A 13,192-nucleotide genomic window follows, 5' to 3' on the forward strand; every position below is an offset into this window, starting at 1 on the left:
ATGGCTGCTTCACAACTTGTACCATCTCGATCCTCCCAACCATGACCAACTTTTCTGAGCTGCCAGATGGGAGCTATCCTTACATCACATCCTTTGCTCCCATAACCTCCCTGGCCTAAACCTAGGGTAATTCGCTGTCCCACCACTCCCCACCCAATAGTGTGTGTGTGTGTGTGTGTGTGTGTGTGTGTGTGTGTGTGTGTGTGTGTGTTTGGCTGCAGGTTTTTCCTACAAGCTTAAAAATGGAAGTTCATGCTGAAAACCAGCACAGCTCTGTACCTTTTTTTTTTTTTTTTTTTTTTTTTTACCTATTGACAATCCAGCACTTCTGCCTTTCAGTGAGTCGTCTCCCTTTTGTTCCTAAATAATTTGTAAAGCTTTACACATCTCAGCCCACAACTGTTTCCTTCTGCTCAACTTGCCTTGAAGGATTTCACACCACTGTTGCAGAGTAGAATTCAATTACAGAAATACTTGACTGAGATACAGCACTGGCTCAAATCAGTTGAAATTTCAAACTCTCATACATCCTATGATGTTACATATCAGTCAGGAAGAGTGCTGGGTAACCCTATGATTACCTTTCTGACAAATGAGACTCAAGGACTTTAAAATGACACAGTAATTTAATATTTATGAGAGTGCAACTGTTGTGCAAGTCTGTTATGTATTTTGCATGTGGCGAGTCATTCTGAGGGGCGACAGGTGTATGAGGGGGGACGATGATTGCATTTACTTCACAAAAGGAAGCACCTGCATTTGTGCACACTCCATGGATTGACACCCCCAGGTCAGAGAAGTGCAGTGACCTGAAGCAAAAGCTACAGTTGATAATGTTGATAGAATGGAACAAAACAAATGTACATTTGTAAATGTATTCATCCTCTGGTCATACATAGAACTGTCAAGCTGGCATCCACATTCTTATGTCAGATATGAAGAAAATAATATATGTGATATTCCTGTACTAAGAAAGTTTTATTTCTGATACCGAAGAGCTCAAGATACTGTTTATGAAGAATATACAGAAAATGTTCCTGAAGAAATTTTTTGTATTTATTTTCAAAAATTTGAAATTAAATCCATTTATTTCAGACTGGAAAAGAAGTCCGAGATGTTTACACGGCCACCATCAAGTTTTTCAGTCAACTACTACTACTTTTGAATCGCTATAGCTCAGTTGAAATCCCGAAAAATAAGTATACTCAAAGCTTGGAACATCGAGAACACCACTATTCCTTGTAGAGTGGCTGACATTTTGATGGCCAGTCTTGCCCTCAACACATTCTCCCCACAACAACTGCCTCTCCTGGAGACTTTGGCAACAAGTATCCATCAGTGGTAAGTGAGAAGCCAAGAGCCTGAATAACTTCAGAAATTGAGTGTCCAATGCAGTGAGAACACAAAATTTTGTTACAAATCAAATATGCTGGTATCACAAATTCTGTCCATCATACACTTGCCTGTCATGCCAATGTGCAATATGCAGGGACAAGAAAATTTCACAAAAACCATTACATGAAATTGATGTTTTTAGCGAAATACCACAAAACTGGGGATCTTTACAAAATATTGTGAAATTTCTCATTTTCTTGTACAAAAAAAAAGGTCACAAATATGAGCAAGATAATCTACAAATATTCGTAACTGATGGTTACTGGATGTTGAAACTGCACTTTGCTTTCTTTTGTAGTCAAGCCTGAGGTAAGTGTAAGAATGACAGTTCATTTTCCGTATAACAAACTACAATGAGATGTCAAAAAAAAAAATCTGAATTTCCCCATTAAATAATACCAATTTTTTTCCTGTCCATGCCAATATGTGATCTGCTGACATCAGTCAAGTAACACACAAAATATTCTTTCCACATAACAGTTATCTCTAACTCACCTGCTTGTTAGTGTAAATATATGCCATCATTTGATTTCTGCTTACAAACAGCAGCATTTCAAATACAACACAGAAAGCGCACAAGAAAATGAGCAGAGGCAGTTTTACAGGAGGTACACACCAGTGAACTGTTTTGTTTGTGCATGACTTTTGACACAGCTGTTCCCAACAACTACTAGCAGTTAAGGAGCCTAAGAATAGTAGTATTTTGAGGTGATATAACTAACATAGACACACAACCAATGTCTCTTATTAGTAAGTACAAACTCAACTAGTTTAAACACAGAATTACACCACTGTTGAATGGTGTTAAATTCACCAGAAGATTGAAGGACAAAAGCACTGGTATTTCCTAACCTCTTCTTTCCATGGAAACCTTCCACCTCACTGCTGCACACCATTCCTCTCTCTTCAACCTCCACCTGCCTACTCTCCAACCTACACCTGCCTACACTGAAAATCACTCAGATCTGTCACAGCTCTGAAGCTATGAGAGAGAGAGAGAGAGAGAGAGAGAGAGAGAGAGAGAGAGAGAGAGAGAGAGAGAGAGAGGGGGGGGGGGGGGAGGGGGGGGAGGGGGGGGGGCGGCGGAAGCTTAAACTCGCAAGCAAATGCCCTATATGGTCTTTAAATGCACCTATGTTACACCCAACACTAACTGTGTGCGCGTAGTTGCCTTTCCTTAATTTTCATGTGTCATTTCCATCATGGAATTTCCATTATGTACTGAAATACAGTCTTTACAAATCTGTGTTGGATTCTTATATTTTAGCCATTATCCAAAACATTTTCATGTTTCATCTTAGTATTCTTGAAAGATACCATGAGCATACTAACCCGTAAACCAGTGCAGACACTTTTTATGGAGAGGCCAGAAAGAGCTCACCTTGTAGACAAAAATTATTAATATTTATACATGAAGGAAAAAATCCTTCTACATTTTACAGAGTTGGTAATAGTAATTGTGCAACTAAAACATCACATACAATCATATAGAAGAGGCTTTTATATTCGTCAAGGGGCATGAGAAGGTATGAAATGTGGTAACTGGGGATCAATTATTATGAACAAATATGAAGAACACACTTTCTATCACGCATATATTGTTAGATATTCTTAAAACTAGTTTTTGGCATTACTCTCAAAAAAAAATAACATCATAAAAATGTAGCAGAATCTGTTCAAAAATAGTGCACCACCTGAATATCTGCAAATGCTTGTGGTATTAGACCCAAAAGGAGCAGGGAATGAAACAGTATACATTACGGAACTAAAAAGAGTAACTTCAATGTGAAAAAACTAATAAAGTAAAGGCAGTCTGTTTAAAAGTATACATCTTTGTGCACCTGTGAAATCAAAAAAATCTTGTGCTTTGACAACATTGAACACTGTGTAGCTCCAATCCATGCAGTCTAACATCGTCAAATCTCCTCAGCAAGCTCTGCACAAGGTGATCGAGAAATTGCTGCTTAAATCTGTCCCTCCCTTCAATGATAGCCTTCCTCGAGTCATCCAGTGTGGGGAGAAGGTCCATACGATAATGCGCAGTAAGTTTCAACTAGATACAGGCATGCTGTGTCAGGCTAATATCAGCAGATACTCCATATCATTCCATACGGTTATTTCCTGCCTCCAGAGGATGGTGTTCATGAGATGTGCAAAATGTGCTCGCGCATTACTGTTTCGGAAGATCAACCACCATAATCATGGCTGCAGGGTTGGATTAGAAGATCCTGTCTTGATACTCCACAGCCCTTAAGTTACCCTCAACAGCCATCAGTGGCATCTGACATCCTTACAGGATATCAGCTCTAAACATGGCTGACCCACCTGTTTGCTGAACCTGTGGAGCTGCATTACACCTCTACAATGATCATCAGGCAGACAAGCACTGCACTCAATGAAGAGAACTCAACACTATTCACCTAGGTTCCATTCCAAATGTTTCCCTGCCCACCTATTTCACACATCACAATGCTCAGGGGTTTGTATTATTGTTCATAATAGACACCTAGAGACCAAATTAATCATGCAGAGAGAGTTACGTACAGTCTGGGTCAAGATAGCCCTTCTAGTTTTCTTTACAAAGGCACTGTGCAGTTCTTTTTAATTATCCTCCAGATATCTATGTGCCAGCATGTTAACTGCGGCCAAGCTCTAAGAGGCAAATAATGGTTAGTGTTTTATAGTAGTGGCTGAATGTTCAAATGACACCACAGTGCTATAAACCAGTGCTGAGAACCATTTTTTCCTTAAGTGGCAATACATGCACAGTCTAAGCTCGGTAACACTCTTTCCTTTTCATAATACTGTTAAATCCCATCCTGGATTTTCCATTGTTTGATTAACAGGCTGAGTGGTGTAGACAACCATGTAGTCATTGTGAATGCTGGTTTACTTTTACTTTCATTACACTGGTGGCTGTACATTTTAATTTTCCGTGGTCAAGAGGTTGTTTAGAAAGACTCTTTCAACTATCCAAACAACATGAACCATCCAAGTCATGAGGGCAGTGACAAACTTTTCTGAAAAGTTTATTCAGGCTCTTGGCAATTTTAAACCATAGACTTAAATTTCTTGTGGTATGATTTCCCAACTATGTGTCTCTTTAAGGTAGCTTATTACACAACTAATATGAGAAACATTAAATTCTATGAACCTACATTTTTGGGTACTGACTTCCAATTGCAAGCTATATTTTCAGTACATCAAAAGCATAAGTCACTTTTAGCACAAAGTGATGCCATACTCTGTTGCCATGAGCAAAACATAGCGTGAAAGTTCAATCATTTGATTTCATGTCGAGTATTTTCAGATCTTGAGAGTAAATTTAACTTCTCTCTTCTGAAATCATCTTCAATCACAATTGCTTGATTTTTATTCTTAAAATATGACACTGATGATATAGCAAAATATTGAGAGTAAGACAATAAAAGTATTATTTGCTCACTATATTTGGTTGTATAATGTAAGATCTAACAAAATAAGTAAAAGACGGCGGTTTATGTATCTGCAAGATAAAATGCACTGAAATTAGACTGACAATAAATAATGCTCCACTTGACTCAATTTAAGAGTGGCATACTGATTTAATGCTTAGCGCTCTCCCCATCCTCACTGGAACAGCATGCCTCATCAGCCAATTTTTTTATCTGTGCCATTAGGGCCTGTATACACTTTCCAACATATTAAAACCCAGAATTTCAGGAACTGGAGTCAACAAAGCTCTCTGCTATATAAAACTTTTTAACTTTTCTGAAGGTGGCTGTGAGTCAGATGAGAAAGTTAACACTTAAAAACAGGTTCCTGTTTATGCTGCAGATTTTGTGGATTGACTCAGCAGCCACAACTATTTGATTCTTTCTGTAACTTAACTTCAATAACACCCATTTCACGAATCTGTAGATCTTATTCCATCAATTAACACTAATTATCTTTATGTCGGCATCTCATACCTCTCAGCTGCTTCTCAAAGATGGGCAACCCATGTGGAATAAAGGAAGTGGGAAGGATAGGTATCAGTGGAATCTCAGGCAGAGAAGGAAAAAAGAGACAGTGCCTCCCCTTCCCTCCCCCCCTCTCAGTCAAAGGGACTTAAACAACATTTACACCTGATAAATATTTAAAAAGAGGATTAAGTATGTAAATTAAGCGAAAAGTGAAGCTAGCAAAATAAAAACTGTCTTACTCTCAATCCGTGGAAACATCAGAACCTTTTGTACTTACACTGTGTAAAATCATAAATGTTAAAAAGCCATCAAAAACACTTCAGTTTCTTATAGCAAGCACAACAGACTACTGATATTTAAATTAAAAAAAACATGCTAAACAAACAGCAAATCATCAAAAAGAAAAAGCGTTAAAAACTCATACCAGCTACAAATAAAGGCTTACCTTCACATTTCAGTCCTTGACGAACAAGTCCAAACAGCATTTCACCACAAAAATCACAAAAAGTTGGAGCCTTATAAGAGTGAACATTTAATGTGTGTGGCCTTAATGGAGCTGCTTCTGTTGGTATTTGGGCTGAAACAAAGCATATATTGATACTACAAATTCTCAGAGTTTTTGGAGTCTAATTACAATAAGTTTATTACTGTAATAATGGAAATTCTCCAATGGGGACAACAAACCAATACAAAAAAATATTTTTTAAATTTCATTCATAGACCAACAGCCAAAATAAACTCTACAATTTCAGTCTGTGTTATCTATGGGGTTAACAGGTCTGCAAAGACTGAAAATCACAAGTCTTTACCAGTTTTAATACTCTATACCCTGATAAAAGGAACAAAAACCACAGTAACTGGGAGATCAACTTTGTCACCATGCATGAGCAGTGTCCCTGCAATATCCAACTTTTTTATTCCTTTAGAATATGTACTACTGAAGTGACTGTCCCAGGGCATGAAACCCTAACCCATTGCAGGTTGCCTATCTAATGGCTTGAAGGGGGTATAAAAACTTAGTTTTCAATATTTCATATAAATAAGGACTTAATTTAAAAATTTGAAATCCTGACATAATCTGCTCATTAAGAGGTATAGTCTTATGTGAAAGATTCAATGAAGTATGACATATTACAGTTATAAACTGTGTGTAGTGTTAAGGCAGTGTAACTAACCACGTGAATATCACCAGACTGTTCATACAGTATTTGAGAATGAGAGTACTTAAAGACTTACAACAAACTTTACACATAATTTTAAACATTTTCTAAACTTTTTCTCAGTGGTACACTCAGCAAAATGATGAAAGGAAAAGGTCTATCGCTTTCTACAATTTTGCTGTTCGGACAGTAAAACTGCTGCATCAGGCATGATGTTTTAATTTATTACTTTTCAACATGACCCAGGGATGAAGGGCCACTTCAAGGTTGGGTGGTTATGAAGGATCACGGCAAGGATGCAGATGAGTGGAAGATTAACGTCAACTACTCAATTACAATCCACACAACTACAGTCAGATGCTGTGGTGTGGCAGCCATGCCAACCTGGGTGCACTGTGCAATAGGCATGCGTGGCACAGTGATGGTTGCTGGAGGGTCTTGAAATGTGCGCCCCAAGTGCTGACACCAACTTCCAGCTAGCAGCATGCAATTCAGTTAGGTGTGCCACAATGTGTGTAGGTGGCAGGAGTGGTACAGAAGACAACCAGAATACTTGCAGAGGTGCCAGCCTTCTGGTGGGCAGTTCCGCCTTAACAAGTGGCTGCGCAATGAATCATGGCGCCCGCTCCAGTATATAAGGGAGAACAGCTGTGCTGCCCTAGTCACAATCCATTACCTCCCGTGCAGGAATCGAGCTGCTGCTGGAGTGAGCCTGGAGGTGGCCCACCAGTGGAGAGGCATCAAGCTCCAGAAGGAGGGCTCAGTTTTAGAAGATGGTGTTGCAGTGGGAGCTGGCTGGAATCACAGTGGCTGCAGGCTGACCCACAGTGCAGTGGTGCCTGGCTTAGACCACTCATCATACTCAGTCTGTCAGGCAGTGAAAATTTCTGCTAAAAAGTCACAGCTATTCATATGAGATAGTGGCTTATTTGCTGTGCTGTTGCACCACTTCGAGTCACACTTCCATGACTCGTTGGTGGAGAAACTGCTTGGACCATTCTGCAAGAGGCCTGTCTATCCACTGTGCTCGCAAGTTTGCGGTGCTGGGCCTGGTCTGTCTCGCAATGCGAAAATAGCCATGTTGCTGTAACCAGCATTCTGACATCCTGTGCTCGCCAGCTGCCTATGGCTTCTGCAATGCTGCACTGCTATGTTTCCCCAAAATAGATTAAGAATAATGGCAGCACTACAATACCCAAACACCTCCCCTCCAGAGAACCGGCCTCCAGGTCTCTACCCTGGATCAGTCTGCAATGACATTTAAAATATATTGCCAAGAATGTACAATATTTACAAAAAAATTCATTTCAGAAATACAAGGTTTAGAGGATGTGATTTTACCTTATCATACTTAGTCTATTAGATGCTTTCTTACTGCTAAAAGATTACATCTGTGTCACACTAATTAACAGCTCATTAGTTCTCATGCAAACGTACAACACAGCACCCAACTAGCATCCTGCTAGTTATTCCCATCCTGGAAACTCTCCCTATACTGCTTAAAGCCTCATCACACCTTTCAAAGTCCTCATGCCTGCTCAACTGTCTAACAACCTCTTAAATGCTAGAAAATACACTTCTTACTATAAGGCACATTACAATGTCGCACATACAACAATTGTCTTTTACTTCTCACTATCATTTGTGACTGAGAATGGCACTTGGAACGCTTTCTCTTTTAATAAATTATCCTGGACAAATCTCCTTTAACAGTACATGGTCGATTTCATTGAACTCTTATACTCCACATCTCTTTTGTCTATTCAATGGTTTTTTAATCCGTAGTTTTGGAACATCATTCAGAACTTTGTCCATGCGATGCAGTTCTTCTTACGCTTTCCTAGAAAATACTCACTCACAATATACTGACAGGTAATTCCACTTACCTCTTTCACCACAATATTAAATGGTTTAAATGGCTCTGAGCACTATGGGACTCAACTGCTGTGGTCATAAGTCCCCTAGAACTTAGAACTAATTAAACCTAACTAACCTAAGGACATCACACACATCCATGCCCGAGGCAGGATTCGAACCTGCGACCGTAGCGGTCGTGCGGTTCCAGACTGTAGCGCCTTTAACCGCTCGGCCACTCCGGCCGGCCCACCACAATATTAATCACAGGCTGAATCTCTCTGAAATGTGCAGCTTTCTGGAACTCTTGCTCACCCAACACGAATTCCTAGTGCCTAGTGGTATTATATTATAAAACTTAAGACTTAGTGGTTTTGTTCGCTGTCTAACTAGCTTGCCCCTCAAGGTGGATGAACCTTGTAACAGTACTCCACTGATACTTTCAGATTTCTCTCTCTCTGCTGAACTCCTCTTCCCTTCTTTTCATCCTCTCCAAAATCTTCCTATTCCTCACTTCCCGAGGACTGTTTTCAATCCGTCAGTTGTAGAGCCTTCTCTCCCTCTCCTCTGCATATTCAGGAGAATTGGAAAGTAGATCTTTGTTCTTTGTATCCCAAAGTTAGCTTGTTTCATGTTGTTTTGCCTTAGGGCGCAAAAACAACTAAGGTCATACACGCCCATTTCAGAACCTTAGAACACTAATACGAAAGAGGAGTTTTATGGAGACTATGTATTAAGCCCAATCAATGAAAGGACACAGAGCTAAGAACAATGGCTTCCTCTTGGAGGAAGGGCCACAAAATACACCATACAAACTACGGAGGTCCCAAGCTAAAGATTAAATTTCCTTTGCCATATTGCTACGATGGATAAAAAGTAAAATACAGTTGACAGTCCATGCATCATTTGCTAAAATGGTTGATAACTCAGACGCTACACATAGATTAAAATTTAAGTGGGTAAAAAAAGGACATTCCATCAGGAAGTGGCGAACCGTCAATGGCTGACGACAATGAGCAGAAAGTGATGGGGGATCACCACTTAACTAATGGCGATGGCTAAAATGACAATACCAAATATTCAAACTAGCTAAAATGACCTCCTATGGCTGAAAGGAGGCTGGCCAAGCAGCGAGGAGAGGTTTAATTCCCCAGAGCTTGTTCCCATGAATGGTAGACCAGTGGAGACGCCAAAGTGACACCATCTGCAGACAGATGGCAACATGACTAGGGACCCAAATAAACATCACACAGCGGCTCCCTCAACAATGAGCAAGTGTAAGCTTGGTGGACCTGTTGGACTGTGTACAGCACACAGAGGCTCTGAAGGGCACGGAGGTAATCGGAGCAGATGACACAAATGAAAAGCCTATGTTGCCAGATGTTCTGCGTGGCCTGAAACAGGGCGAAGAGCTCTGGTGTAAATGTTGAGCAGTGTTCCAGAAACCGATACCAAAAATGGATACCGGAAATGGTCGGTGCCAATGACGAAGACACACCTGACACCATAGTCAGTCCAAGAGCCATTAGTGTACACAAAGGTACTATCACTAAGGCCCATGTGAAGGTTAAGAAACTAACAATGATAGATCGAATCTGGAGTAGTGTCCTTAGAAAGCAAATGAAGTCCGAAGTGAACAAGAGCCGTCGCACTAAGTCAAGGTGGTGAAGGTTGGTTGGTTGGTTGGTTTGGGGAAGGAGACCAGACAGCGTGGTCATCGGTCTCATCGGATTAGGGAAGGATTGGGAAGGAAGTCAGCCGTGCCCTTTCAGAGGAACCATCCCGGCATTTGCCTGGAGCGATTTAGGGAAATCACGGAAAACATAAATCAGGATGGCCGGACGCGGGATTGAACCGTCGACCTCCCGAATGCGAGTCCAGTGTCTAACCACTGCACCACCACGCTCGGTGGTGGTGAAGGGTTCATATCCATTGGGAAAGTGGCAGATAGTGTGACGTAAAGCTGCCGGAGCGACAGCCGAAAGCAAACTCCAGGAGGTAATAGAGAAGAGGGATGCGCCATATACTGGTGGTCAAAGGAATCGCTGAAGGAGGCGGCATAGGATGGGTGGCCAGGCATGGCAGACAGACAGCATGCATATCCACTGAGGAGAACATCATGTCAGTATGACAGTGGTAGTTCGGCAGCTTCTGCAGAGAGACTCTCAACCAGGCTAGTGTAAAAGGTGCCAGTGGCCAAATGGTTTCCAAGACGGTGGACTGTATCTAAACAATGAAGATGGATGGACATGCAGATGTGTAAACTAAACACCCACAGTCTAGTTTCGAACAGACAAGTGATGGTTACAAACAGAGGATGGCAGTCTGATCCGCTCCCCAGAAAGTACTGCTGAGGGCACATAAGACTTTGAGTCACCGGTTACAGTGGGTGGCTAGGTGAGACATATGGGAAAACCAAGCAAGTTTCCTATCGAACATGAGCCCCAGGCATTTCATAGTTTCAGTGAATGGAAGAGCAACAGGCCCAAAGTATTAAGATGGTGGAAGAAACCCATTGCTCTGCTAGAAATTCATACAAATGGTTTTGTCAGCAGGGGGGGGGGGGGGGGGGGGATCCTTGCCTGCAAGAGAGACTGGCTGCAATGTCTGAATGTGAATGTCGTCTGGCCCTGGGGTGGAAGATCGGGATGAAGTGAGAGCATGATACAGCTCCTGCATAGTTAAGGCAGCATTGTAACATTCAAGATTCTGAGATTGCACTGAGGTCCACAATGACACCATCTGCTACAGTCAGGCCGGAAATTGGGGAATGGACCTTGGTCCCCGAGAGTCATCAGAGGTTGGACCACACAATGGAAGCGGGAGCTGAACTGTTAAAGGAAATAGTAAATGTAATCCAGCAAATTGCATCGCAGTATGCCTCAGTCCACCAAGGGACCGGGGCACAGCGCAGCAAAAGTGAGGTGCGACAAATGGAATGTTCTGCAGCAGTTAGGATAATGTTTATAGGGTATTCCACCTAGTCATCACAACTAGGGATATGTTGTTTGTTGAATGTAGGCAGGATGGAGTAAAGCCTCCAGTCAGCCTATGAAAGCTGTCAGTTGGGTTTACACGTAGGTGGAGTAGGAGTCAGCAAATGGATAGCACATGGTAAACGGTTGCTCAAATGTGTGTCTGAGAGAACTGACAAGATGAGACAACGGACAAGTTGGGCAATGCAGAACGAGAGGTGCAAATGAGAATAGGTATGCTTGGAGTCTGAAAGGAACTTGGGTGCTCCAGTGTTAAGGCAGATGAAGTTGAATTGGTTGGAGGTCAGCTGCGAGGGCATCTCTCAGATAGTTCTGGAAGAGCCCCAAAGGGGATGGTGCTCATTAAAGTCACCAACCCAATAAGCTGGAGGAAGTCCACCCTAGTGACACCAAATGATGGAGGAATGTAAATGGTACAAAGAGGAAAGGTGAAGCGAGGAAGGAAAATGCGGACTGCAACAACTTGCAGCTGGGTATTCAGGGAGAAGGTTTGACTATGAACGTCATCCTGGATGAGCAGGATTACTCTATGAGATGGAATGCCAGCCTCGAATAGGGGGGTGGGGCAGGGGAGAGGTCGAGGTGGACTGGAGAAAAATGCAAGAGGTGAAAGCAGTTGCGAGGACACAATTTTGTTCCTGGAAGCAGTAAAAAAAGAGGACACTGTGATTCCAAGAGCAGCCATGATTCCTCCTTGTTGTATCTAATGCCGCAAACATTCCCCTAAAGGAGAGTCATGACGGGGAAAGGGGAGGAGGGAAAAAATGAAGGGTTGTGACCTCAACAGTTGCCAAGTACCATCCTTCGAAGACTCATTGCAACAGGGTGCAGAGGCTGGAGGATCCTGCTCCATTAGATCTACAAGAGATATCAGCATTCACACTGTGTCAGCCTGCAGATTTCAGGGCAGAAAAAAGGGGCAGTGCGCACAAGCAAAATGGAACTTGGCCAATGAGGGTATCATACGACAACAATATTGAAGAGGATCTCCATGTTGACGAAGGAGAAGACCGTTTGCCTTCGATTGATTTCTTCGAAACTTTGCAGTTGGTGAATGAAGACTCAGATGTTCATTAGCTGGAGGGACATAGGAAGTCTCTGCAGGAGTATTCCTTCTGTCCTTTCTGGCCTGCCATTCTGTAGCAGGTGATTTCGCCTTCAGAGGGGAAAATTTGGGGCTTGTTGCGCATCTGGAGGTGGAGGAGGAGGAGGAGGCAGGGATGCTATGATGACACAGAACAGTTATACAACCGTGGTGCTGAATTTCACATCGGAAGTCTGCGTGGATGTTTCCTTAGTGGAGCGAGGTGTAGCAAGAACAGTTCTGTAAGTGCTAGATGGTAAAATGCAGGGCTTTCAACTAGCTAACAACTTGTGAGTTACAGGGTAAACACTTTTACCTTCACCCGGAAATCCTGGACGGCTCGCTGATCAAGATACACTGGACATCCTTGGAATGAGGCTGCACAGTCGCCACTGCAATTGATACAGTAGGGAGAAGGAGGTGTGCACTCACCCTCTTGAGCATCCCTACCACAAGTAATACATTTGGCTGTGTTCCAACAGGACATGTGAATGGGGGTTGTAATCTTGACACTGGCAGCAATGCATCGGGTTTGGAATGTATGGTCGAACTGTGATGACTTCACAGCCTGCACTGATCTTTGATGGAAGCACTACTCTATCAAACGTGAGGAAAAGAGTGCGGCAGGCACTTATGATGTGTCAACCTTTTTCATGACCCAATCGAATGCAGTGATGCCCTGATCAGAGAGGAAAATTTGTATTTCTCCCTCAGTCAGTCCATCGAGCAGCCTCGTGTAAGTAACATCATGTGCAGAAT

At 42.2% G+C, this 13,192-nt stretch overlaps 1 protein-coding gene across 1 annotated transcript in view; it reads right to left on the bottom strand.

The window, feature by feature from the left end:
* LOC126183883 (serine/threonine-protein kinase D1) overlaps nt 1–13,192 on the bottom strand; it is a 222,842-nt gene that overhangs the window by 163,361 nt on the left and 46,289 nt on the right. The window contains exon 4 of the mRNA XM_049926192.1: nt 5,785–5,916. Within this exon, the coding sequence (XP_049782149.1) occupies nt 5,785–5,916 (132 nt within the window). The remainder of the gene's footprint in view (nt 1–5,784; nt 5,917–13,192) is intronic.

This window comes from Schistocerca cancellata, chromosome 1 (assembly GCF_023864275.1).
Source record: "Schistocerca cancellata isolate TAMUIC-IGC-003103 chromosome 1, iqSchCanc2.1, whole genome shotgun sequence".
Taxonomy (NCBI): domain Eukaryota; kingdom Metazoa; phylum Arthropoda; class Insecta; order Orthoptera; family Acrididae; genus Schistocerca; species Schistocerca cancellata.